At 46.9% G+C, this 27,413-nt stretch overlaps 2 protein-coding genes across 9 annotated transcripts in view; one reads left to right on the forward strand and one right to left on the reverse strand.

The window, feature by feature from the left end:
• The window catches only part of AFAP1L2 (actin filament associated protein 1 like 2), a 103,661-nt gene extending 90,658 nt beyond the window's left edge, over positions 1 to 13,003 (forward strand). For 3 of the 5 annotated variants that reach the window (XM_019485943.2, XM_059730128.1, XM_059730129.1), the window contains 8 exons: positions 1,698 to 1,843; positions 2,074 to 2,185; positions 3,317 to 3,556; positions 3,637 to 3,820; positions 5,468 to 5,629; positions 6,332 to 6,525; positions 7,911 to 8,033; positions 10,054 to 13,003. In XM_019485943.2, coding sequence (XP_019341488.1) covers positions 1,698 to 1,843; positions 2,074 to 2,185; positions 3,317 to 3,556; positions 3,637 to 3,820; positions 5,468 to 5,629; positions 6,332 to 6,525; positions 7,911 to 8,033; positions 10,054 to 10,080 — 1,188 coding nt within the window. In that variant the 3' untranslated portion in view covers positions 10,081 to 13,003. The remainder of the gene's footprint in view (positions 1 to 1,697; positions 1,844 to 2,073; positions 2,186 to 3,316; positions 3,557 to 3,636; positions 3,821 to 5,467; positions 5,630 to 6,331; positions 6,526 to 7,910; positions 8,034 to 10,053) is intronic. The other 2 variants (XM_059730126.1, XM_059730127.1) reach the window with 2 other exon arrangements.
• An 8,083-nt stretch (positions 13,004 to 21,086) lies between these two features.
• Positions 21,087 to 27,413, reverse strand: part of VWA2 (von Willebrand factor A domain containing 2) — a 57,537-nt gene continuing 51,210 nt past the window's right edge. For all 4 annotated transcript variants that reach the window (XM_059730134.1, XM_059730133.1, XM_059730130.1 and 1 more), the window contains exons 13-14: positions 24,608 to 24,730; positions 21,087 to 22,184 (exon numbers count right to left, since the gene is read on the reverse strand). In XM_059730134.1, the coding sequence (XP_059586117.1) occupies positions 22,057 to 22,184; positions 24,608 to 24,730 (251 nt within the window). In that variant the 3' untranslated portion in view covers positions 21,087 to 22,056. The remainder of the gene's footprint in view (positions 22,185 to 24,607; positions 24,731 to 27,413) is intronic.

Below are 27,413 nucleotides of genomic sequence, written 5' to 3' on the forward strand. Positions count from 1 at the left end.
TCTTTATATGATGAGGAACAGTGATAGGCATATTGACATGTTTACACCAGTGTAATTGGTGTAACACCAGTGTTAAAGAAATAGTGGCTGAGGGGACTGATCTCAAACCAGGGTAATTTTGCCCAATCTACTGGAGAATTACACCTGAAAGACTCAGGGAGAAAATAGCCTGGGTGTAAATTAAACTGGTTTAGGTGTCATGCGTCTGTGTCCATCCTGGATTAGCCATACTAAAGGCAAATAGGTTATTACCTGCAAATGGGCAGGATAGTTATATATCTGTTCATTCCTGATAGCAATGTCATTAGGATACAAAAGATGCACTTTACACTGGGGCATGTCCATCTTCGGTTGGGATAAGTTGGCGTTGCTCCATTGACCTGATACCCTTTTACACCAACTGAAGATCAGGCCCAGAAAGGGCAAGTAAACCTACTTTCACTTGCCTGCATCCAGGATTGTTACTTTTCTAATCTTAGTTTTCTCTGACGAAAGCACGGTTATAGTAGGAGGAGGACAATGTGAGCAATTTCCTGTATTTTCCTGCGGGTGGAATATTTATAGCCAAACAACGGGCTTGAAATGACTGCCGCAGCGCCTGGAGGTGTTTTGTTTAGCTCCCGAATCACAGTCCGCCTGAGCTGTCCGGTGAATCCTGGCCAGCCCCTTTGCACACAAGTCTAGCGGGTGCAAAAGCCAACAACAAGCTTGGAAAAATAGCAATAGCTGGCACAGGCATGAAATGGCACTTCCTCAGAGTGCCACGCTCATGGCACAGGTGGATTAGTTCATGTCCAGGCAGCATTGGAAATTGTCCTATTTTAAAACAGACAGAAGCTCAAAATACAGATCCCACATTCCCCCCCCCCCCCCCCCCATGTAATTAAAACCTGTTTAATTCTAGGGCTATAAAGAGCTGGTGATATTCATTACCAGGCACCCTCCAAGGTTAACTGGTTTCGATTCATGTGGATTCACTTACCCTGAATTTTGTTTTGAGTTTGCTGTTTGAACCCCCCCCAAAATCTCCAAAAAAAAAAGAAAAAAAGCTTTGCATTTCTGCCTGTTGCTGTATTTCATTTGGAAACCATCGACAATCATGAGTTGTTTGGAGTTCTCCATTAGACAATTGCCCAGCCTAGAAATGGTGAATCCTCCAAAATATCAGGCAGTTTGTATCAATGGTTTTAGCCGTCCGTGATCAAGTATCTTGATCATACCAAATGGAGACGAGATTTCAGTCCTGTCCAAGTTCATTCAACGTTTGAATCCCATATCCTGATCCAGGCTCATCCAAAACTATGAAGCTTGAACTTGGCACTTGTGAGACTGGATTTCATCCTGCAAGTTTTGCCCTTAGCAAAGTTTTGGAAATCTCACCACTGCCCTCTGCTGGCGAAGGGCTGAAAGTACAGCCATGCTAAAGTTGAATGGGATTCAGGTTTCATCCCGTTACAGGGTAAACCCCAAACCCTCAATGCTGGCCTTGGCAAGAGGTTAAATGAGGAGCAGCTTGTCAAAATATTTTGGTTTCAGATGTAAAGGTTAAATCTGCCGGTTTAAATCTACATCGCAAAGCCATTTGCTTTTATCACTGCAGATTCTGACAAGTTTATGGCCTAATGCACATCAAGCGTAAGTCTGGGTGCTGCTGAGAAGCAGTCCTTGGTAGTGACAGCAGTCTGGTTTCTTTCTAGGCCAAGTCATCTGAGGAAATGGGCCACTGGCTGGGCCTCCTCTTATCAGAGTCGGGCTCAAAAACAGACCCGGAAGATTTTACCTACGATTATGTTGATGCTGACCGGATTTCCTGCATCGTGAGCGCTGCAAAGAATTCCTTCTTGTAAGTAAACCCAGTCCCCGCAACTCCACCTTAGCCACCAACTCTAGCTGCCCGTAACAGGTGTGAGAATGGACCCTGGCCCCGAGCTGGAGGCTGGCGATCCTAGCTCCGTCACGGAGACTTTGGAGGGTGCAGCCCTCAGGGGTGGGCCTGGAAACTCCTTGAAGCCTGGATGGGAACACCTGGAGTCCCTGCAGCTTTTACAGCTGTGCCACCTTGGATGTTCGCAGCCTAATGCAGAGGAAGTACACGGAGCCGAACACCTACATCAATAACCTGCCACAGGAAAGAGCACAGGAGGAGGAGCTGTACGATGACGTGGACCTGCTGGAGGTGATCACAGTAAGGTTTTACAGCCCCGCTAGCCTTCTACTCTGGGGGCATTTTGTTTAGCCCTCTTTGCAGAGCAGCAGAAAGAGTGAGACTAGTTTTAAAAGCTGCAGGTGGTGATGAGCTGGTGTGACTCTGATGATATTCATTTATGAGACCGTCCCTGGAGCACTCACTCTTAGATGATAAATTGCATTGAACCGTGTAGCTACGAGATGGCAGCCTTGGGGTTACAGTCTGCTCATAGCAGTGCTGTATGGCATAGGTACCTTGGGAGCAGTGCGATGGAGTACATCCGTGATAAAGGACAAAGCACTGTCTGTACAGCCAAGAAACACATTAGTCCTTTTTTGCTCGTTCTTGCAGCGGCTGCTTTCAACCCGCCCTGAGCCCACATTGTCTAGAATACAGTTTGCACGTTCTTGAGACGCTGCCAGTGTTTCTTATTCCTAGATGTATAATGTTGTATTTGGCTGAATCAGAAAAGGGAATTTTGATTGAATGGGCCTCAAAGAAGCAAGCAGCTTGTATCGCTCTATATGACTGCCTCTCCTAACTGTTAATTGCCTCTCCATCAAGTTGTCACCTGCACATTTTAGTCCGCAGTGATTATAGTTAGTTGGACATTACGGATGAGGATATTGAGCAGCAGCGGGCCTGGCACCGAGTCCTCCAGGATGTCCGTAGGAATACCCCCGTTTGCTTGTGACACCTCCCTGTTATGAAGCCTTGGGTTTTCCAGCAGGACAGAAATTTCCTCCACTAACTGTTTTGTGCATTTGAAAATCTCCCCATTCATGCCTTAATTCAATTAGGCATTCATACCACTAAAGAGCACTACATTAAACTAGTCGATAAGGGACACGATCCTCAAAAGCCCCATATTCAGAGTTGTAAAGTAAACTCAGGGGAAGCTAAACACCTAAATACCGTTTAAAATTTGGTGCTTTGGTACATAGGTTGGTTTTCAGTGAGGCTTGAAAGGCCAAGTGATTTTCTGCTTCTGGGTTACTTAAGCACTTATGAAAAATTCACTCCAAGTCACCCAAAGCAACACTGTGACTTCCACGAGTCCATGCCTGCCTTTCTGGATGCACCAGGGTTTCGCTGCGTTGTTCTCATATTATGTATTCTCTTCTGCAGGAAGAAATATCCCAAGGTGAAAGCAAATGCGAAGGAGACCAAGACAGGGTGTACCTAGACCTCATGCCAATGAGGTCTTTCCTGCACACCGTTGCCAAGAAGGAGACAGAGGCTTCACCTTTAAGTTCTCCATCGCTGGGGAGGGCTAGCAATAAGACAACAGCAGACAGTGCAACAGACCCATCCTCAGCGGCTGTGGAAGCAGAACCCTGTCAAAAGCCGGTGGATGCCCCTGACCAGGTGCTTTCATGGCCCCAGTGATGGTCATCATCAGCTGATTTTAAAAACAATTTATTCTGAAGCATTTTTTTCCCCCTCAGCAGAAACCTCAGAAGACGGAGCCAGAAGAGCCAGTGCCGCGGACAACCACTGTTAAAATCCAGACGCAGCAGCAGAAAATCGCCTTCCCTCAGAGCAGTCCTGAGATCACAGCTGCCACCACAATCCTGGCCAGCCCGTCTGCTCCGAAGGAGAAGATAGACCGTGCCAAGGTGACGAGCACAGGTGGGTCACGTAGCCGTAGGACTGCCTAGCCACAGGAGATGGCAGGAAGGGGCACAACATGCAACATTAACCCACCTTCCAGTGGTGAAACTTTTCTGCAGAATTAACTGGTTTAGCTGATCTTAAGGTGGTTTTTTTTTTCTTTCCCTGTGTATTTAAGCTTGTAGTGGTGGGAGCTAACCTTGCAAAGCACTGAAAGGCCCTTCAGTCTTTCTTCAGTCACTTCAGCCAGGGCCTAGCTTTTTTCCACTGATGCTTAGCAAAGTTTTTGTCCACTGGGAGACCTCCACTAAGGCTTGGAAAGACCCAAGGCATGACAGGAGGTGAAAGAGAGAATCCCGTGTGCATGCTGGTGGGTTTTAGACAGTGTCAACCTGGGCCACTTCTGTAAAATGGGCTTGCAGGAGAGGCCTGTTGCAGTTGTCAATAATTTATCTGCCTGCGGATTGAAAGCCTTGACGAGAGAATCACAATAGGAAAACATGCCCTTGTAGACTCTGAATTAACACTTTTGCTTAGTGGAGGCTGGAGGGAGGATACAAAGTTAGGTTAGGTTTGCATTCTGAAACCAGGAATCTCCCGCATCCAAATTAAGCATGTCATGAATAAAGGAGAAGAGCAGTAGGCAACGTCTCTGAGTCACAGGGATGGTTTCCCCATAAGGGATTATAGGAGGAGGCTGGGGAACTTTCTGGTATGATGATAAACCGCAGTACTTGGGTAAATCTGTTTTGGAAGAGATCCTGGATACGCTGCTGGACCCTGAGACCACGCGCCAGCCCCCTGGGCCTCGAGGAGGCGGCTGTGGATAAGGACTTGTAAAACAAGACACAAAAGAGAGATGTTTGAGATGCAGAAAACACAGCGTGTCTGATCCAGAGGGAACAGTTGGATGTCTTGAAATGTGTCGGAGCTTTTCTTTCGACTGTAACTAAACGGAGGGCCCTTTGTGGTATTTGTATTAGCTTGTCCTCGAGCTGTTCCTTTTGTTTGAAAATGCTTTTCTTATAGCAAGGCCAGGCAAAAGGGGTGCTTTTACTTTGCAGCCGCTGATCTGACTGAGGGATAGTGTGAACTAGTGAGCTCAGACTCCAGTAACAGTTTTCTTAGCGCAGGCTGCAAACCATGCCCGAGAAGGGAGGTGAGGAAGGTCAGGAGGAGGATGACAAGAAAACTGAATGGTGGTTTCCTTTCCACATTTCACATGGGAATGACAGAGGCAAGAAAAGGGGCTGAATGAGGTGAGGACCTTGGTTTAGCAGGGTAGGGCTGACATTCAGGGAAGGGCTTTCATGCATCAGAAGCAGCCTGGAGACACCAGTAAGACAGCCGGACGAAAGAGGCTGGTGTCACTGGTTAAAAGGAGTTTAATATGGGAAGAGACATAACACAGACTGTTGAACCTGGCTCTAGCCCTCGCAGCCTTTGACCTCTCTGCCTCCGCTCCTGCCATGTGTAAAATGGGCACAACAATGGTATTAGTTACAGGCCTGGCGCTCCCTGTGAGGTCTAAGGCGTCTGGTTTGAGGCTCCTGGAGCAGTTTGATTTGGGTTTCCCTGCTCTACCGAGAACCTGCCAGCTCTCTTGTCCCTTGACTGACCACTGTGCCTTGGCTCAGCTTGACTTTGTTCATGTGTTTGAAGCAGCAGTGGAAACCAAACTGGGCAAGAACCGGACCGAGGCTGAGGTGAAGCGCTACACTGAAGAAAAAGAGCGCCTGGAGAAAGAAAAAGAAGACATCCGTTCTCAGTTGACCCAGCTCCGGAAACAGAAACGGGATCTGAAGGGGACTTTAGCTAGCTGCACAGGTAGGATAACAGGAAAGCTCCTGCTCAAAGGCACAAGGGCCATAAGTGTCCTGATGGAGACCAAGCACCAATGGGCTAGGACACCCGTGTAAGACTGGGAAGAGCCTGTGGGAGCTAGGAGACTTATCTTAAAAGTTCACATAGCATCTGAACTGAACCACGTGATGGAGACTGGAAGGGTGAGCGAGGGAGACACCATGGGTTTTGTGTTGTAGGGACATTTAGCAATATGTTTTGCTCACTTGCTATGCACTTGAGCTGTGAGGAGGGGCTATATGCAAATACCATGGGTCTACAAGGCACCTAGTTAGATCATGAGTACTCACAGCGCCTTCTCCCTGGAGCTGGCCACCTGAGGAAGATGTAACCACATGCACATTCAGCCACTGTATGCTAGATGCACTTGACTGTAGAGTAATATGTGATTTTTAATTCCTTCTTCCACTTCAGTAACTCACACAAGTCCTTTCATTTCCTATACCGGTCCCCCCAATCCCAGCACATTGAGTTATTGTTGCCCACATCTTCCTATAACAGCACCTTGTTTGAACAGAGGTGTAGAAATCATGCTTTATTAGCCTTTCCTCTCTTCTTCCGCTCAATAAACACAACGCCTGATTCTTGAACAGTGACTTGGGCATAGGACAGCTATGAGCACCCTAGTGCCAGTCGATCAGCTGGTGTGTCTTCTTCCCTCTGCAGATAAGAGCATACTGGCTACCACAGAGGAGAAGCTGAAGGAGATCGAGGAGGCATGCAAAAGGAAAGAGAGCAGGAGGGTGGACCTGGAACTGAGCCTTGTGGAAGTGAAAGAAAACCTGAAGAAAGCAGAGTCTGGCCCAGTGACACTCGGCACAGCCGTGGACACCACGCACCTGGAGAACGCGGCCCCCAAAGTACGTGCACTGCTCTGTAGCTGTTTCCTGGCAGCTGTTTCCTGAGCTTTATCTTCAAGACCAGTTCTGGCTCTGGGAACAGGAGTTTTTTGCACCTCCCCTTCCACAGCTAGAGTTGGACTCGAAACCTAGAGTCCAGATCACAACACCCCAGAATTTCAAAAACATCTGCACAAGAAGAGAGGAAGGGCACTTGTCTGGGATATAGGAGACCAAGCTAATGCTTTGCTCTGACACAGATTTCCTGTTGAAGCTTGGACCCAAATCTTCATGCAGCATTTAGGGGCTTAATTCCCACGAAGCCAAATTGAGCCATTGAAGAGTCTAAGCCCATCTGCTGGTACCTGGTTACCCTTCTATGTAACATGAGTAGAGAGAAGTAGTTAGCCATGCTAGTCTGAATTTAGGCAGAAGGCAGGGCAGGCATAAGGTTCATAGTCCATGAGTTTTGTCAGGTGTTATGAATAGACTTGAAGAGACCAGGAGTACTAAATAGAAAGGAATAAAGTAATTTAAATACAAAGGACAGGCAAAGGGGAAGAAGGGACAGCCAAGATGGAGATTTAACTCACTAAGGAACATACAGATTATAAAAGCTAATCCAGGTAATGAAAGAAGACTCCAGAAACTCGGTTGCGACCCTATTTAATGTCGTCCAGGCTGTGGACGGCATCTTGTTTTACAGTTCTGCATTCAAGTTGGATTTTAAAGTTTTGTTAAGAACAAAATTTTGCTAAGTTTTGTTTTTTTAAGAACAGCTCCTGTGCGGCTAGTGATGGCTCCTCTCCAAGGAGGTTCAAATATTCTGCCACAGGCTTGTGTCTTTTTCTAGGACTGATGTCAAATCAGTGTCCATTCATTCTTACGTGCAGGGATTGCCACGTCTGTCCCATGTACAAAGTAGCGTGGCACTGTAAGCAAGTATATGACATTGGTAGAGGAGCAGGTGAATGAACTGTTATAATCTGTGTTTTTCCAATGGGAGCCAGATAAATACCTTAGCTCCAGATTTCGCCATTTGGGTCCATCTCTTCTCATGTTGGTCCATATTCATGGCTAGAACAGAAGTGGGGTAGCCAGTAGGCTGATGTGATGAGCATAGATATTACAGACCAAAACGACCTCTTTAATTCTTCACAGTTAAGTATCAGTGACCAAAGTCCCACGGCGCCAAAATACAAGATGCTTCTTGAGCGTGGTTGTAATGCGTGCATCAGGCCACTACAGGCCAAACTCAGCATCATTGCTGTGTTGATACTTCAGCACAAATGAGCTTTAAATGCTCTGCTAAACATTATGGTAGTTTCAAAGATTGCTAATGAAGTGTGAAAAATGTGGCAAAATCAAATCTTCATCTCCTCTGTTACTTATCATTGTGAATGCAGGTAAAAATTGCCAGCCCAGCAAGCAGCGCAGACAACTCCCCAGTTAATTCAGCAACAGCTTTAAAGAATAGGCCGCTGTCTGTCATGGTAACAGGAAAAGGCACCGTTCTACAGAAAGCTAAGGTAAAGTGCGGTTTATCATGGTCTGTCAAAATAAACCCCTAGGAATGAACCACTGCGTATCCTCAGCTATTTTATACTTGTCAAGTCATCAGACTGCACTCTTCTTTCTAAGTCCTTTGCTTTTCACCTTTCCTCCTCAGTGCTTGAGGACAGCGATTGCTTTGTGTTAATAACTGACCTGGGAACGGCAGGAATGAGAACCTCTCTTCATTCGTGGTCCATTGTTCAAAGCTGATTAACTTGACTTGTGGCTTTGATTACCTTGGCAGGCATCTTCACCTGGAACAGGTCTAACTGCAAGTTAATTTCCTTCCTGTGGTTTTTAGAAATCTCAATATTTACACAACCAAATTTAAGCCGAGCAGCACTGGTCATACTGAAGGCAGCTTAAATGAATAAGCCAAACATTAAATACAAACCACTTAACTGAACCTGCAGTAATTCACAGTCTGCTAAGGAGGGTGACGGGATGCACGCCAGCTTCTCCTTGACGGGGCATAGGCAGAGGGAGCTGGTAGATATGATAGCAGGGACAGGACAGGAGCTGATCTGCTTTACTTTCAGCAGGGCTCTTGATGCACAGGATGACCTTGGGAAAGTAGTGTCACCTTTTTTTAGTTTCCTATAAAAGCCTGGGTAGTAATACTTGGCAACTTTTTTTAAACACTTGGCTGAGAAGTAGCTTCAAACACTTGGAGTATTTATTTACTTTATTTTCATTAGTGTTTAGTGATTTTGGAAATCAGGATTAAGGTACTTAAATGGATCCTAGTTTTCAGAGGTGGGCGCACACCTCAGTTGCAGGGCAGGTCTCTCAAGGGGCTACATGAGCTAATCAGACCAAAACCAATGTGCACAAGTGTACTAGACACTTGTGAAACTGCAGGCTTGTACATGTAATGGGAATCTGCAAGCTTTGGCAAGTAGGGAAACGTTCTCTCAGTGCAGGAAGCTTGTAGACTTCTCTTCCTAATCCCGTATTCGACACCCCATCATTAAAGGGAGGTCCAGGCAAGCCAAGCTATTTTGGCACTTAGCAATACCAGCTTTTAGCCAGTGGTGCACAAGGGAGTGGCGTGGCCAGCATCACATCCAAGCCATTTTTGGCTCCCTGGCCTGAATGACCAAGCCAAGAGAGGACAGCATTAGGCATGTGTCCAAGTCTTGAGCTTCCCTTAGTCCATAGCTCCAGGGTGCATAGTTCTGCCACCATCCTGTCCTGGCATGGACGTATGGATAAAATGGGCAAATGAGACTTTGCCCTGAGGGGAAATGGGCTGAGCCTTCCTCAGCTCTTTCCTCAAACATGCATTTCACTTGACTGTCTACTGTGGTTTTTCTTTCCAGTGGAAGATGTTTCCACTCTTCTTAGTGTCTATGATGTTGCCACCTTCTCTGCAAGTAAAGTGCTGTGGACTATATAGCATGTGGACAGAGGTAGCAAAGGAGAAGTTTCAAAGGGCCAGCTGGACAAATGCACAAGCCCTTTGAAATGGGCAAAAAGCAGCTGAAGCACTTCGAAACAGAACCTCTTTAAATGCCACTTCTGTCTGTACCCATAGTTGGTACCATCATTATACACCCTTAGCAAAGGGAGCCTGAAAAAAAAATAAATCAAAGAATCATAGAAAATGAGGGATGGAAGGGACCTTAGGAGGTCATCTAGTCCAACCCCCTGCTCAAAGCAGGACCAGCCCCAACAAGTTCATCCCAGCCAAGGCTTTGTCTACCCAGGTCTTAAAAGCCTCCCAGGATGCAGCTTCCACCACCTCTCTGGGTAACCTGTTCCAGTGTTTTACTACCCTCCCAGTGAGAGTTTTTCCTATATATCCAACCTAAACTTCCCTTGCTGCGACTAGAGACCGTTGCTCCTTTTTCTGTCATCTGCCACCACTGAGAACAGTGCTATAGGTGGATGCTGATGACTGCGTTATATTGAGGCTCATGCTATTTGATTCCTTTCTGCAGCACTCAGTACAGAGGTCTCTCTTCTCCATAACTTCTTTTTGTTCTTTGGCAGGAATGGGAGAAGAAAGGCGCTAGTTAGAAAAGGCATATGTCTTCAAGAATGGACTAAAAAGACTAGACTCGCCAATGCTTGGACATCAGAATTCAGCCATCTGTAGGTAGAGGCTGGGCTAGAAAGGCTAAAATACCCACCGATGCCTCCATCCCGTGTCATTGGCTCAGAAGAAATGATGGAGTTGGACTGTCTCCCTTACCATCTTAATTCAAAATGGTCCTGCTCTTTCCAGCCAAGTCCTATTGTGTAGCTAAGAGAATAACACAAGTGGCACCCTTGCGTCATACTCCTAACCTGACCAATGTACACAAGAATGTTACTGTACATATGGATGTTTTGTGTATTTCTACTCTGAAGTTTTATCATTTAAGGTTTCTATATTAGCAATAGCTCCATTACTGGTGGAATCCCAGTGGAGACCTATTGCTCTTGTTGCTTACGCACCAGGATCCCCAACTTTCTGCAGCAGACTCGTACCAGATCACCAGACAAAAGCCGACTCATCTCAGCCTGTTGCCAGCTGCTGCCCATGGTCGGTGTCTGCACCAAAGCCGAGTTTCTCTAGACAAACAAAAAGTTGAGAACCCCAAACTCTACTGAGTGAAACGTGTGCAACCAAATTGGAAGCATGCAGCATCCCTACCCAAGAACCCAGCACAGCAACTCACCATCAGGTTGAGATGGACAGCTAAGAGTCAACTTACACTTATCCCAAGATTTGTACTCACGTGCTTGTCTCTGTAACTGGGAATGAGCATGGTCATCATCACTTTCCTTGGAGAAGTTTGATTTCCCAGAAGTGAAGACAATCAAGACCTTCCTCCTGTTTTTGGCCAGCGGAAACCTGGTACCCAGAAAGATCCCCTAAAGCTGCCGAAAGCAAGTTGGACTCATTTTCCTTCATAAAGATGTTGAACTTCTTCAAAGAGAAACTGAGGAGGGTAGTTGTCACCTCAATTTTACCTGCGAGGGCTTGAAGCAGAGATGGGCCTGCATACCCTCAGGCAGGCAACTTCGAGATCTGGATCCATCTTTCACACATGACCATTTCAAGAGGCCGGTTCTTCCTCCCACGATGTGAATGCTCTTTGCTGGTTTGGAGATTTGGGTCCAACTCTGAATGGCTTTTCTGGCACATCTTTAGAGAGAGCTGGCTTACAAGAGCTTATGCTCCAGTCACATTTGTGATGTCATTTTACCTTGTTTCTCTCTCTCTCTCTCGCACACACTTTCAGGGGAAGTAGAGAAAACTTAGCAGCAGACAGACTGCAGGCCATCTCTCTGGCACTGAAGTTTACACAGCATCCCTTTCTTTTTTGCTGAAACAGTAGCACCGCAGTAGCTAAGGGGTTTAGGATTTTTTTTTTTTTTATAGCTACTGAATTAACCTGAGTGAACCCCTGGTCTGCAGACTAGCTTGCATGCACAATCTTTCTACTATTGATTGACAGAGCTCTTCTAAAGTGATAGCAGTGAAATGACATTCAGATCACTCACCTCTGAGAGGAAAGGGAGCTAGTTCCAGGGCCAGGCCTGCTTTCCTCCCCTGGCATCCTTCAGCCCCACCAAACTGGAAGTCTGCTTCACTAGCCCAGCTCGCTCTGATGGTCTCAGCCTTGCTCTGGCACCACAGAGGCTAAAGCAGTGGAGATAATGCAGGTGTGGGCCGTGTTAGCTTGTCCCTGGACTCACCCTTCCCACAGACTGCCATGCCAGGGCAGCTCCCAGGGCCAGTCAGGAGGCACAGGGCTGTTGCAGAGAAAGCCCTGGTGCCCCACAGTTGGGGGCCAGCCCTGCAGTCTGTTCCTCGCCCGCCCGCCCGCCCGCCCGCCCACCACAACGCGCCTTGACAAAGAGCAGGACGTATCCCCATGAGAGGATATAGTCTGGACTTCAGCACTCTGCTTTATTAGCCAGCTCTGCCATGGTCAGAGGGGCAGTTAAGGACAAGAAATGTTATTTCACTCATTCACTTCTGCTTTTAAATAAGTGCTTAAGAGGCTTTTTTGGACCAAGGCATACAGACTACCTGGAAAAGGTGTTCCAGGGAGTGGCAGGTTAGATGCAAAGGGGAAACAATAATCCTTTTTCCCTGTCTTATGCCAACCCTGCAGCTCCACAAGCCATCAGGCAGTACGTTCCCACGGGCTGAGATCCTCACCACAAAATGCCGTGGAGCCGTACTACATTTGCAGCTTCCGCACGAGCAGCCCTAGCACAGATTCGGGGGTTGAGCAGCAAAGTCTAGAGAGGGCAGTTATTTAGGCACGTCCTTCCTGTTCTTGAAAGTTTTCCCTTAAGCGGTTGGATGAAATCGGAGCTTCAGAAAACAAGGGCCTCTGCCTCTACTCGCATCCTGCCACTGGTCTCTGATACGAAACTAATATGAAAAACAGATCCCATGTACCAGCTGCACCACGAAGGGCTTCTTTTCCCCCCAGAGCATGCAGAGTGGGTCAGCATCCCCACCCAACTCATTTTCTATCCATCATGCATTTCCAGCCTCTCTATACCTTTACTGTAACAACCAGCCTCAACTCTACAGCTTGGATGTGGAAGGGTTGTCAGTCATTTCATACTCTACTCACCACACAGAAAGCGAAAGAACCCAAGCCATCGTTCTGACATCTTGGAGGAAACATCACCACGAACTGTAGACAGAAATGGAAAAACCTTGCTTAATATTTTACTCCATGACCCAGGGCAATATAGATCACACCTGTTGGTCCATCTGTGTGTGTGTAGATATAGTACATCTGATCATCTTATCGTGGGACTGAGAACAATATGAGTCCAGACCCAAATCCGTATTACGGCAACATGTTAAAATAGTATCTCTGTTGTCCCACTGTCTTCCTAATTCAAGGCCATTCTCCTTTGTCATAACTGTGACCCGTCAAGTGGCTTTCGAGAGGTTTATAATAAAACATTGAGTATATTAAACGGAGCTGGTGGGCTTTTTTGTTTGTTTTTTTATGTGGTTTGTTCCAAAAAGGCAGAACCAACACCAGGAGTTTGGGTGACACAAATGTGACTGCACCCAAATTGCCAAATGTCCTCAAGCATGCTCTGTGTGTCCACCAGGTGGCAGGTTTGAGCCACTCGCTGTACATTTTAAGATGGAAAGGAGTTGCGGGGGAGATGGGAAGACATGTGGATAAGATGGGAAATCAGTAACAAGGATTTCTTACCTAAACCTTGGCTTTACTCCAGAATAAAGAACCTAGTTATGTCAGTTTTGTAGGTAGCGTGATGCACAAATACCAAAAAAGAGTCACTTTGTCAGCGTAGCATCACCAAATCCATTCCTGGCTATAGCCAGCAGAGTATATAAGACCAGCACAAGCTCTATGGGAATGCCTAGCTCACCTCACCTAATATACCTGTCCACCTCTGATCCTCACAACTCACACAGGGCTCACTGGGGTTATCACAAGCCTTGAGAAAGGGGCAGCCCATCACCTGAAGGACCAAATCAACAACACCTGGAGCTGGAGGGAAGTGGAGGGAACTTATCCCTCCCACTGTGTGCACAGTGACAGTGGCACAACTGTTACGGTCAGGCCCTTAATATAGACATAGGATGCTACCCAGCTATCTCTGATGTGCTACGCGACTCGAGGCATGTGTAAACTAGCACACAACCGGTGTCATTTTGTATATAAACCTGATATAAATTAGACTGGCTCAAGAATGGACAAATGTGCCTCTATCCCAGGGTAGCAGCGCAGAGCAGACAGCTATTACAGCACCTTTTTCCTAGGTGGCAAGGGAGCAGGTCTGTTTGCCTTCAGCAAATGGATATCCTAGGCTGGATATGGACAGATGATGCTTAAACCAGTATCATTCAAGCAGGTAGATTTTTACTTCTAGTTCTTTTTGGAGTAGTTTTACAGCATTTTAACTTTAGACAAAGCTACCACTAATCGCTAACATTAGTAGCCATGCGCAGTAGATGGGCGATGCCTTTTTTTACACAGCTACACTGGTGTAAACATTTCCTCTCTCCATGCCCTTCCTCCATACCTGGAAAAGGATTTGAGATGCTCAGCAGAAAGGGTCCCACGGGGTAAAAGAGCAAACCCATTACACTCCACTGCCCAGTGACAGCAATAGCAGGGCATGCTTCTGTACACACAGCACTTAAGTGCCTAAATGGCAGCAGCTGTTACATTTGGCCTTTCCAAGCAATTCTTAACTTTTATAGAGCCTTGTTCCACTGCTTCGTGTTAAAAGCCCAATTCATCATCCCCAGCACAAGCATGCAAGGGAAGCATCTCCCTCTCTGAGTCATGCTGGTGATAAAGCACACAGCCAGGAATAAAGGGAACAGCGCTTTCTCATACCAGGTCGTTCCACTGACATGAATAGGCATCTGCCCTTATGAAGGCAGGGCTTGTGGGATTGGACCTATGGACCATCACAAGTTAATCACCCGATTTACTTTGCTCATCCCAGCGTTTTGATGAAGAAACTGGTTAACGCGCACGTGCCTGCGTGCATGGGTGTGCGCATGCACCTGATTTACTTTGCTCACCCCAGTGGCTTTATGAAGGGACTGGTTAATGTGGGCATGTGTGCGCATGTGCGTGCACACAACATTCATGTCCTGGCTGCCCATCAAAGAAACAGCAATGGGATTGACCAGACATGTATATAGTCCTGTAAAACAAACTTGTTAGCTCATTAATAAAACAAATATCATGTTAACTCCTTGTGAGAAAGTCCTACACAAGTGCAGTAGGGTCCTACCAAAACCAGGCTTTTCAAAAGTATGCAGTTAAAGCCTAATTCCAAAGTCCAGTAGAAAAGCTCCCTTTGAAGCACAACAGCCAGTGTCTTGGCCAGTTTTGAGTGCCTCTGAATATCTTAGGCTGAGAATTTAATACTGAAACAACTGCAGTCCTGCCTAGAAACCATTTAAAGGACTGGATCCTCATTGTGCAAGGCACTGTACAGCACAGAGTAAGAGATAAGACCTTTACAGCGAGGACTGCCAGGCTCTGGAATGGGCTCCCAAGTGAGGAAGTGCTCTCTCCTACCTTGGGGGTCTTCAAGAGGAGGCTGGACAGATATTTGGCTGGGGTGATATGACCCTGGCACCCATTCTTGCCCAGGGCAGGGGGTTGGACCTGATGATCTGTTTAGGTCTTCAGACCCTAAGCGCTATCATACTATGATACTGTCCTTATACAGTGCACACACCTGCCCCCCAATACCTTTGCATCTACAGCCAAATCCTGTGCTCGCTGAAACAATAGGAGATGTATTCGGATCATATGCAACTGCACAGTATGCCAGAAAAAAGAATAGCTGCCGTTCCAGGAGAGCACCCATTGCTACAAATCAAGGTCTTTTTCTTAATGGAGAAGTCACCCAAGCATCAATCCTTGCTCCAAGTACCCCAAGCACTGACTTCAAAAGTGCTGAGCCCCCAGTTGCTTTAGCGCTCAGTGAAGATTTGACCACCTAAATTAGATGCCTGTATATGGATGGGAGGAGTCTGATGTCAGTCTCCCAAGTTAGAAAAAGTCTCAGCCCAAATGTTTGGGATCTAATAAAATCCATTTTATTCACACACTGTTTACTGGCTTAGCTTAAGCAGGCTTCCTGGATTGCCCCGGTGGAAAGTTTGCAGCTTTTGGCATAAGCTACAAGTCTCAGTGAATTTGGAGTTAAGGTGCCACAGGGTTTGGTTCTTACCAGTTAACCAGAGATGTCAACTATAACCTTGACACTCATGCCCATGACATGGGCACAACCCCACAGCTGCAACACTGCAGCTTTTCTATTGCATATCCAGATCCAAACAAAGGTGAGCTAGCTCATGACAGGAAGAGCACCAGCAAATCAAGGAAGGGGAAAAGAAAGTAGTTTCTTTTCAGGTCTTTGGGGGGAAAGGGCTGCCGGGGTGCAGGGTTGCACATAGAGAAGTACACAGCACTATAACCTGAAAGTACGGTCTCATTCAGTATTTACTAAAAGGCAAGATCTTGCTGGTTTTAGCAAAGGTGCTTGGGGCAGGGGACTGGGAAAATAAAAAAGTTTAGACAATGAAATTTGTGGCCTTTGCACCCCAAGTTGCTACCAGAGCCAACACCTTGGATGGGAGAAGCCAAGGGACCAGCCGACATCCTGTGGGGCCAGGCTAATTCACATTTGCACTAGTTACGCTGTCCCAAGTTATCACCTGCGACAAACTGGCACATCCCACCCTGGAAAGAGCTTTCCTTTCACCCGCTGCCAGACGGTAATTTATTACCAGCTTTGCAAAGCTCCCACCTTCCTGGTGATGGTGCCAGGTTGAAACAACCTTCCCAGCCTCAGGGACTGAGCTTCCCGTGAAGTATTTTCTCATTAAGGGTTTCTGTTTGAATTCCAGCAAGGCTCCAGGAGTGAATTTAAAAAAAGAGGCCGCCTTGCAGCCCCAAGCCAGTGACGCTCTTTAATTAAAACATGGGGCTGCAAGGTATTGGGAGCCTTTCTTGGCTGTTGTTTTTAAGTCTGAGTTAAAGAAACCAGCTCAGCTCCACCGACGCTTTCCAAACTCTTGATTTTTTTTTTTCTTTTAAACAAAAGTTGCTTTCTTTCCATTTCACGAGCTGTTCCCTGCCTTGGCATGTGATGATGACCCCCCTCCCTTCCCCAAGTCATTCCTCCCACGCTAAATGCGATCATTATACACACCTGCCTCACATCAAGTTTCAGAGAGTCACAGGTAAAGTATTATTTGGGGCAGTTCATTTGGTAACACTCTTGCCTCTCTCTACCACGCCACAGCCCACCAGGTTTCAACCGTAGGTCCAGGGGTAGTACACTCACCCACCCTGGCGATCTGCAAAAAGCGTCTCGACGCCCATCTTGCTGGGGTCATCCGTCTTTCCTGCCCAAGTGCAGGGGGGCTGGACCCGATGATCTTGTAAGGTCCCTTCCAGTCCCTAACAACTATGAGTCTAAATACTTCACCGGGTCTCTTTTCATATTGGCTGGACACCAGCAAACACCGCTCCAAGTGCAACAGCCCACCAGAGCCTGTAAGTCCCGTCTTGCAAACATGACTGGGTGAGATGCAAGCAAGCTCTGGCTGCCAGTGGGTAAGCGTTTGCCCGTCTGGGTACAGACGGCAGGTACTGCAGGTGCTCCAGTGCATCTGGGATGCCGCATGTGCTCATCATTACAGCGGTTCAGATCCTTTTATGATGGATGTGACATTACAACTCTGGACCAAACCCCGCTTTCTGTTAACACAATGGAAACACAACAAAAAGCAAATGTAACCCACTCTGGTTAAGTAGTAATTTAGCCCTTGTGCGAATATCAGTGTTTTTTTCCTGCTCAAGTAATTGTTCTGGAGAGTTCGAACTGTCCCGCTGGAGATCCACAGAAGTCACAGGCTGTATTTCAGAGGTGCTGAGCACTGCAGCTTTAATTGACTTCGCTTTGGGCTCTGGGTGCTCAGCCCTTCCATAAGACAGACCCTGCGGCAATATTTTCTCTGTGGCTTTCCAGCCTATCGGAGGGTATTTGCCAAGAGGTTGGGTCCCCACTGGGAGCCTCCCTGAAGTTACAAGAAGGATGAATTTGACTCATGCCACAGCTTTGGCCCTATCACCTACCTTTCACAGTGCACCTCTCATTGCACTTTGCCAAGGAGGTACATCAATAGCATTGCTGCCCCGTTTTGAAGATACACAGCAAGAATGAGTGATTTACTTAAGGTCACCCCACTGATCCATGTCCCTCCCAGTCCGCTGCTGTACTAAGCCTCTCCTCTATCTATCAGCTTGACTTATCCCCAGCACCCAAAGGCAGCGGTCTTCTTACCTGGCTTGGAGAACAGCATCTTGTACCAAGCAGGACAGCTGGCCATTTTCATCCTTCTGTGGTGGGTACTGGCTTTATGTTACGTTTCCTACATATTACATGCAGAAACTATGTAAGCAGAGCATTATTAAGGTAAAGACTCAAAAGTTAGGACCGCATGCTCTCCTATAGGAGACACAGGCTCTAAACCTTGATCCAACCCAACTACAGCACCTCGCAGCAGCCCTTGCCCAGCCCCACATTGGGCCACACACAAATCTTGATGATTTTTAGATGTTAAAACAGCAGAGAAGTTTCTACTGAGGATGTGTAAACTGTGGTTTTTCCATGTGTTCAAAGCTGGACCAAGTTTCAACGGGTTTTCACAGTATCCCTGGCACAAAGGCATGGCCTCCTGCCACTTGGTATGGCTGTGATCTTAAGAATGGCAATGCTGAGCTGTCAAATAGAAATATCACCTCCAAAAAAGTTAAACACGGATTGAACAACTTATTTTTCTTTCGTTTTATTCTCCAAAATGGTTGAAACCTTCAAAGCCATCCAATCTAAAGGATTAAAATTTGGGATAATATAAGTGACTGAAAACAGGGCCTTATAATAGGAAATGTCAAGTAACCTTAATACTACATGATGCTCCCAACCTCACCTATAATAAAACTAGGTGTTGCTTAGAGCCAACCTCGTTGGAGTAGCTGTATTGTAGCAGGAACCCACAGGAAGTGAGAAGTACGAAGGACAGGGCAGCACGGGCACAGACTGATGCTTGTACACTGCACTGAGCCTTTGGCATAGGAGGTCTTCTGATGGAAAACTGCATGCAGTAATGCTCCTGGGTGCACAGAGTCACGCACTGTAGGCTGGGATGTCCCAAAGGTACATACAAATTCGATGGGATAGAGATACTGACCTCCCCTAATGTTTGAAACACCCAACCTAAGCCTCCTCAGCCTTTCATATAATCATTATTTTATGTCAGATGTTTGCAACCTAGAAGGTCCAGTCAAGCTTGAGGCCCTAATGCATGAAACGTTGCCCACACGTGTGACAAAAGATGAGTTCACCAGAACCTGATTTAATGGTCTGTTGTTCTTCCCCGGGGCCCTTGGCCCATTCGGACTTAAAAGTACACATTTGCGAGCGAAAATACTCCTGGCTTTCCAAGTCCTATCCCCCACTGCCCCCTACCCTCACATCCCTTATTCTAGGATAATCCACGAACACCAGAAATGCTCTTAGTATCAGTGTATTAAAACAAAGAATACACAGACGGGTTACACACACATCATACCAACACGTTTGTAATCAAGCCTAAGTGCTTACAGATTTATACCAACCCAGTGTGCAACCTATGTGCAAGGGAAAGATTTAAAATACCTGTAGGCTGCTAACGAAGTGCATCTCTTACCGCAAGCTGAAGGCTCTAGAAAACAAATGCATTTTTGTTAAACAAGGAAAAGCCAATGTTGTGTTGAAAGCAAGTTGTAAAAGGATGGGAGGAGGAAAGAGTGTGTTAGATAAATTATACCATGGAAAATCCTGGAGTTTTGTAAAAATATGATGCAAGGGGTGGAAAGCAAACAACCAGCACCATACAGAGATTGCAAGGTAACAGAGAATACTTTTCATTGCAAAGTTTGGCTGGAAGGGGACCCCACTCCACAGACATATTGATATTATAAAGAACAAACCTTGGTCTTTGGATTTTGGCTGTGAAACTCCTCTGGCCCATGTTCTCTGTAACAAGTGGCCACTGACATTTTTTACATCAGAAGCAGCATGTAGTTAGGGCCCTGCCAGGAGGAAGCGATGTTAATGGGTTAGTCTCCTTTTCTATCCCAAATGCCAGACTTCCACTTCTGCTCCTGTTTCCTCTTACCTTGGGTGCTCAAGCTGAAAGGACAAGCTGCTGAAGTTGTAGCAGAAAGACGTTCCCCTTCAGAGCACGGTGGTTTCCACTGTAAGGTATAAGATACAGTCACTTGTTTCATGGGGGCAGCTTCCATCTCCAGATCAGTGTCCTTTAAACAACGAACCTGTGAAATAATGTCTTTGATTTTTTGGGGCTGTCTGGGATGGGCTGTTTGGGTGAGGGGATTCTTGCTTTTATCACAAGCACCAGCAGTCCCAGTTAAACTTTCTGGCGGTGCTATATCCCTAGCACAAGTGGAGCTGCTCTTGCTACCTCCCAGGGCGATGGGCTGCATGGGAAAAGCAATTAAAGCTGCAACATCAGAGTGGATAACAAGCCCTGGGAGAGCAGCAGGGTCAGTTTAAGAGCTTCACAGGCAAGTGGAGTCGGCGATCCATTGACTGACAAGCTCCGAAAGCCCCAGGCACAGGGCCAAATCCTGCTCTTTGGAGACTAATGTATTGACATCCTGGCCCATGGTTCCCTCCCACCCCATCTAAAGCTCCTGTTACTGTGATTATGCTGGGGATGAAGTCAAGAAAGGACAACTTAAGGCAATAAAGATCACCAGAAACTGCCTATTCCCGTCAAGCTGGCGCACTCCACCTTGCTCATCGCTGTGAAATCTGAGCAGTGAGAGCAGTCCCTTTACCAATCCAAAGGAAAAAACCAGAGCCGCTTGGTGAAGCCATGGAAGGAATAGCCAAAGGCGTCAGAAGGAGTTGTGGTTTGGCTTTGAGAAAGGCAGAAAGAAGAACTCAGAGTGAAAAATATGGCATAAAAATCAGTGAGCAAGGAGCCAGCCTACAGGAGGAATGAGGGTGGAAAGATGAAGGAGGTGGAAGAAGAGAAGCAAACAGAGATTGCAGCAGGAAATGGGTGGCATCAAAGGCCATTTTAAAGGCAGCAGACAGGGCAAGAGCCCAATTTCCACAGCAGATCAGAGCCCTATTTGTAAGAGAGGGTTGGAAGTGCTCTGCCAGTCTCAGTCATAGCACAGATCGACAAAACCTCTGCTGCCTTCCCCGGGTACGGAGAATAGAAACAGGCTGCCAAGGAGATCATTTTGCAAGCAATACCCTTCAGGAGACTCAACCGCTTAGCACAGGAGATCAAAACAGCCTTTCACTTAAGCCCAGGACTTGTCCTCTCCATTGCCAGAATGTTTTAGCTACTTGTCCCCAGATTTAAACATGCCATTTCTCATCCAACACCTCCGGTTCATGTTACACGCTGGTTAAATAAAACAACCGTCATATTAAATGGCTGTAGCTCCAGTTTAAAGTCAAAAAAGGCATTAGGCACAAAGATAACATTTTAATGTGAAGGCATCTTCTTATAAAAAAAATAATAAAAATGCCCATGAAGTGAAACCCCTGTGAGATCACTCAACATACAATAAACAGAGAGTGCAGCTAGGGAACATCAGCACATTTGGCACACAGGAAAAATAAGCAAAACTAAACAAAGACCATCACTGGCGCTCATTCCCTCACTTGCATTTGTTTCCCGGTGTTTAACAAGCGATTCATTCTCGTGACTTTAACTGCTGGGATATTTTACGGTGCTGGTAAAGACAGTCAGCACGTTACAGCCAGCTCAAGGCACTTGAACTCCTTTGCTGAACCCAAGTCTCTGGCTTTGTCCAATCGTACTAATATAGATTAAGCCCAGCAGGGTCTATAGTAATCATCTGTTCTGACCTCCCTATATAATCTTGCTGCCCATTTTTCCCATCAAGACACTTCTGGCTGAACTTGGGCATTTCTATTAGAAAGACGCCCAGTCTTGAATGAAAGATTTCACGTGATGGAGAATCCATTTCAACCTTTGGGGAGTGCTTTGAATGCTTAATTGTACTCACTAGTACCAGCCTGCACTCCATACAGGTCCACCTCCCAATATAATCTTAGAGTTATTCCCTTTGTGCCTGAACCCCCACATTGCTAGCTTTTCCCACATGTTCATGCTAATTCAAAGGTCTTTCAAGATGTTTGGGGAAAACAAAAAGTGGAATACACTAATTTCGTGGCGCGGAGAAGCAGCATGTCGATAATAAATATATAGACACACAACAAAACGTATTACAAAAAAGTAAAACAGCATTGGCTGCGGGCCAGCCCAGCACATGTGAATTCTGAGCGACGCCAACTCAGTTTCTAGGAGACTAAACCATTCATTGAAGTATTTGGTAACTGCTTGCCAGATCTTCTTGTATATTGATGACCCTAAGCAAAAGGAGACTGGAAATACTGAGACTGTCCAACTCAGTGTTGAGGGTGGGCATGTCTTCTAGCGTGCCGGAGAGCTCTGTAATACGGCTGCAATCCCCGACTCTGATTCCACTGCATTCGGGGACGGAGCAGGGATCTGGAAGAATCGCCCCTTAAAATTCCTGTTGCAAAACAAATAGAAATAAAAAAACAAAATCGAAAGACAAGCAAAAACAGATTAACTTTTCAAGGCAGAAACAAAGCCACACTAAATACATTATTTGACAATGCAAAGTGAGGTGACTGCAAAAGGCGCATGCCATGGTGTTAACCTGCATGGGGAGGGATACCACGACAAAGTTGGGACCCCTGGCTCCTATTTGGCTCTGACCAAGCATGCAACCTTGGGCAGACGGTTCATTACAGAGGCACGTTACACTGGCACAGGCCTCCTGAAGCACTGAGTCCTGTCCCCTGCACTTACACATAACCACTTGCCTAAGGATGCTCTGTAATTGCTGCTCCAAACCCTTGTGCACAGTGCATGGCACAAACCCAGAAAGACCAGAGGCTCTTACCCTCAGGGCTGGGCAAGGAAGGAGGGGACAAATATCAAAACCACCCTGTCCTTTCCAAGCTGCCAAATGGAAGGAGATCCCTGGTAGTGCCCGGCTGGATGCTAAGAGGGTCCCAGCATGGGAAAGAGACTGCTGGGATGGAAATTGTTGAAAGCAGTGACTTGCTACCATCCAGGGTTTAACCAAAAGGTGCAGTCTCTCTTTCTCTCTCAGCACTAACATCTCATCTAAAGTGAGCCAAGATGATCTCTACCATAAACCCAGACTGTGAGATAAGCTCAGATTGCCAGGGTGCTACAGATAGAGGGAGAGTGGTGAAAACTTCGGGGTATCTTAGATTCATAGATTCTAGGGTCGGAAGGGACCTCAATAGATCATCGAGTCCGACCCCCTGCATAGGCAGGAAAGAGTGCTGGGTCTAGATGACCCCAGCTAGATGCCTACCTAACCTCCTCTTGAAGACCCCCAGGGTAGGGGAGAGCACCACCTCCCTTGGGAGCCCGTTCCAGACCTTGGCCACTCGAACTATGAAGAAGTTCTTCCTAATGTCCAGTCTAACTCTGCTCTCTGCTAGCTTGTGGCCATTATTTCTTGTAACCCCCAGGGGCGCCTGGGTAAATAAAACCTCACCAATTCCCTTCTGTGCCCCCGTGATGAGCTTATAGGCAGCCACAAGGTCGCCTCTCAACCTTCTCTTGCGGAGGCTGAAGAGGTCCAGGTGCCCCAGTCTCTCCTCGTAGGGCTTGGCCTGCAGGCCCTTAACCATACGAGTGGCCCTTCTCTGGACCCTCTCCAGGTTATCCACATCTCTCCTGAAGTGTGGCGCCCAAAATTGAACGCGGTATTCCAACTGCAGTCTGACCAGCGCCCGATAGAGGGAAAGTATCACCTCCTTGGATCTGTTCGTCATGCATCTGCTGATGCACGATAAAGTGCCATTAGCTTTTCTGACGGCTTCGTCACACTGACGACTCATGTTCATCTTGGAGTCCACTAGGACTCCAAGATCCCTTTCCGCTTCCATTCCACCAAGCAGGTCATTCCCTAGGCAGTAGGTATGCTAGACATTTTTCCTTCCTAGGTGCAGCACTTTGCATTTCTCCTTGTTGAGTGCAAACTGAACTGCTACTTAGACTAATTCAAACAAGATTTTGCACACAGATCATGCAAATAGACTGTTTGGATCAATACTCCAAAGTGTTCTACATACAGGCTCAGAAGACAAAACAGTTTCTAGTACAGTGAATTATGGTAGTGTAGACAAGTGCAAAAGCCAGAATGTATGATAAGAACAATAATAGCTCCAATTTGTGTTTAAAAAGTAGGAATATAAATAAAGATACTGGGATAGAAAAGATTTTCAAATGCAAACATAGGAGTCAGATGCCCAAATGCTATTGATTTTCGTTGTCCTTTATGCCTCTGAAAATCTCCCCTTAGCATGTGCCATCTCTGTTAAATAGGGATCTACTCAATTCGTAGTTTTGTGGATTTTGCAGAAACCAAATTTTCTGCGAAATCTTCTTGGCCCTCCCGTCACAGCGAACATGCTCTTATGGCTTTGGGGAAAGCAGCTCCTTGAAAGGCAGCTTCCCTCCCCCATGATGCTGCTGTGGGTGGCAGGGTGGGATGTCCCCTGAGAGATCCCAGCAACCCAGGCTTCTCTTCTCCCAGTGGAAAGCAGCACTGCACACCCCTGAACCCTGTGCCCCATCTTCACCACCCAGTGGATGCCACCAACTATTCACCCGAGAGGCAAGCAAAGTTTTGAGGTGAGTTAAAAGGAAAGAGAAAAGAAAGGAAAAAGGAGGTGGTAGCGGTGGTGGCCTAAAGAGACAGGAGAGGGCAAAGCCAAGGAATGCAGGCCAATCCTTCCTCAGGGCTGCAAGAAAGGAGAAGCAGGTCCTGCCCCAATCGCCGATGTTGCTACTGCTCCTTGCCCAAGCTCTTGTCCTTTGGGAAGTCTGTTAGCCTCAATCTGCTGTGCCAAGTGGAAATCCCAGAGCGGTCCCGCTGGCGATGCTTACTGCTTTCACAGTGCGGTCCTTCCCTGCCGCGGCACTCGCACCGGTAGCTGCCGTTCCTGAGAACGCACACGCCCTCGTTCACGCAGGGGTTGGGTTTGCACAGGTTCACAGGGCTCTTGGCCTCTGGAGCGGACAAAACACAAACACAACGGCATGAGATGGAGCCACAGATCTGGAGTCCCTCGGGAGCATTGAGGTGTGAGAACAAGCAGACACTCACCACTGAAGAGGAAGTCTGTGACCCCTCCACCCCTCTCTATGAACTTCTTCCTCGGTGAACTCGCGGCCTGCTGGGATCCCTCCAGGGACACCTCACACTCCCATTATGGGGGAGACATATCTTTCAAAGGGCTGCTTTTCATTTTACCCAAAGCCACAGGAGCATGTTTGCTGTGACAGGGATCTAAGGAGATACCCTTAAGTTTTCACCACTCTCCCTCGCTATCTGTGACACCTTGGTAATATGGGCCTACACCAGAAAGTCTGGCTTCATGGTAGAGGAGGTCACCTTGGCTGGCATTAAGTGACAGCTCGTTAGTTCACGACAGGGGGGAATACAAGCCACTTGCAACACTCCCAAGTTCATTGCAAGAGCAAGTCAGCATCAGAAAAGTCAGAAAAAGAGACAAAGAAGATGATTTACTTAGACAAAAGAAAAGACAAAGAAGATGATTTAGTCAGCATCAGAAAAGTCAGAAAAAAAGACAAAAGATGATTTACTTGAATTTATAGCTTAATGTTGATCCCAAAGTCAAAGGGAGTACAAACAACCCTGCTATTAGGCAAGGTGTCTTTAAGAAAAGCAGGAAGAGGCAGATGTTTTTAAACACCATCATCAATGCATATTGAATAGAGGGCCACACAAAATCCCCAGATCCAGACGTTATAGAAGGTGGCAAGAGTTCCTGCCTTAACCAGCTTGCAATCAAAGCCCCAGTCCCGTGCTAGCTTATCTAGCACAGATCAAAGAGCCCAGGTCTGAGACAGACTGGACAAGCACAGGGCAGTCATTCACTGGCAGGATTTTGGTGGGAAAACAGAAAAAAAAACAGATTTCTGAATGCTGTTTGCAGGAGGGAGTTGACAGGACAGTGAGGGAGAGAAGCTCTGAGCCCAGGCTATTATTAATTCTCTTTAAATTTGACATCCAACAGGCTTCCCCAACACTCCTAACTTTGCGGGCTACAGCTGTCAGCAGGGGTCCAGACTTTCCATGCCTCCCTGCTATAAATATGCCAGGTTAAGTAGCAGCGCCTCAGGAGAATCCTTTACCACCAACACTGGCATTTCTGCCATAGCGTCTGCAGGGGCGTGAAATGCTGTAACTACACAACTGAAGGGCTGGGAATGTGGGTTTTGCATCCGCTCCACTTTTACTCTCTTGCAACTGGGAGCTTAAAAAGGAGCGTGCTCCACTCCAGAACGTGGGGCTTTTTGCAAACCATTTTCTATCAGGATTGTACTGACCTGGTTGTTATCTGATAGAGTAACTTGAAATCTTCCCCAGGGAAGGTAATTGGTGGCACAGCAGCATGCTGATTACTGCAGGTTCAGACCATTGGCCTCTACTGAATGGAACAAGAATGACCCCTCCCACCCCCTGGACGAGCTGTTTGTGGCACCGTCCTGCTCCCTGCCAGGGTGCTGTGGCCGTGCATTGTGGCCCCAGACACCAAGTCCCAAGCACCACCCGGCTGAGCAGCAGCCCTAGCCCCAGCCCTGCCCAACTTCCTTTCTCCCTATGGGGTCCTCAATCCCACCCCTGCCCTTACCTACAGGAGCTGCTCTCCAGGCTGCCGGGAGGCCACGTGCATGTATATTCACACGGTGCCCCCTGCCTGACCACCCCCTCCCACTCCCCCCAGCCCCTTGCAGGCTGCATCTGCCAGCCTGCAGACAGCTCTTTGCAAAACTGTAAAATCTGTGGGTTTCTCCACCAAAATGAGAAATCCGTGTTTTTGAAATCCATGCAGCTTGAAATCTTCCCCAGGGAAGGCAATTGGTGGCACAGCAGCAAAGGTAAAGGTGGAAATCTGCATTTTTCTCTGTCTTTCTATGGGAAAACGGAAAACACAGATCTCTGCTCATAACAAAGCTCCCCATATCTATGGGGAGAACCACAGGATTTTGTTTCATACATAAAACCATTGCTAGACAAAGAAAAAAGCATGCATTGTAACAGAGCGAAACTGTGCGCATTCCCGTAAACTATGACAATTAGTTTTGAAAAAAAAAAAATCACTGCTCTATTTCACTTGCCCAAGCTAAAGTGGGTTCTTAAGAGGACACAACTAACCTCTGATCCATCAATGCATCCAAATACTATCTTAAATTGAGGCTGAAGAAGCCAGAAGTTGAAGACGCAAAGACACAGCGCAATGGTTTTGGTTCCTCAAATATGAATGGAGCAGGCACATCCAGCACAGCGATAGGCAGAATAAGCTGCACTATCCTATGCTGGTCACCAAACTCCTTAAAGCTCAGTTGCAAGCAACACGATTACAATACGTTGTTGTCTGCACGTGAACAAAGACCACCAGAGTTGCATAAGGAGCCAATCTGGATGTTACCTTGCAGCCCTGGTGCTTGATTGAACACCCATAAATCCCATCAATGCGGGGAGACCAAAGCACTGAGCAGTCCCAGGAGCAACCGCTACAAGGGCAGCAAAGGATCATCATACTTCCAATCATGCCTTCATTCTTTGCCACTATTTTTGCCTACTGACCTCTTACCCGCTCCCTACACCCGCCTTCACTGGTGAGGTTTCCTAATAATGAGAAACTCTGATGCCACCCACATGAGC

This window comes from Alligator mississippiensis, chromosome 6 (assembly GCF_030867095.1).
Source record: "Alligator mississippiensis isolate rAllMis1 chromosome 6, rAllMis1, whole genome shotgun sequence".
Taxonomy (NCBI): Eukaryota; Metazoa; Chordata; order Crocodylia; family Alligatoridae; genus Alligator; species Alligator mississippiensis.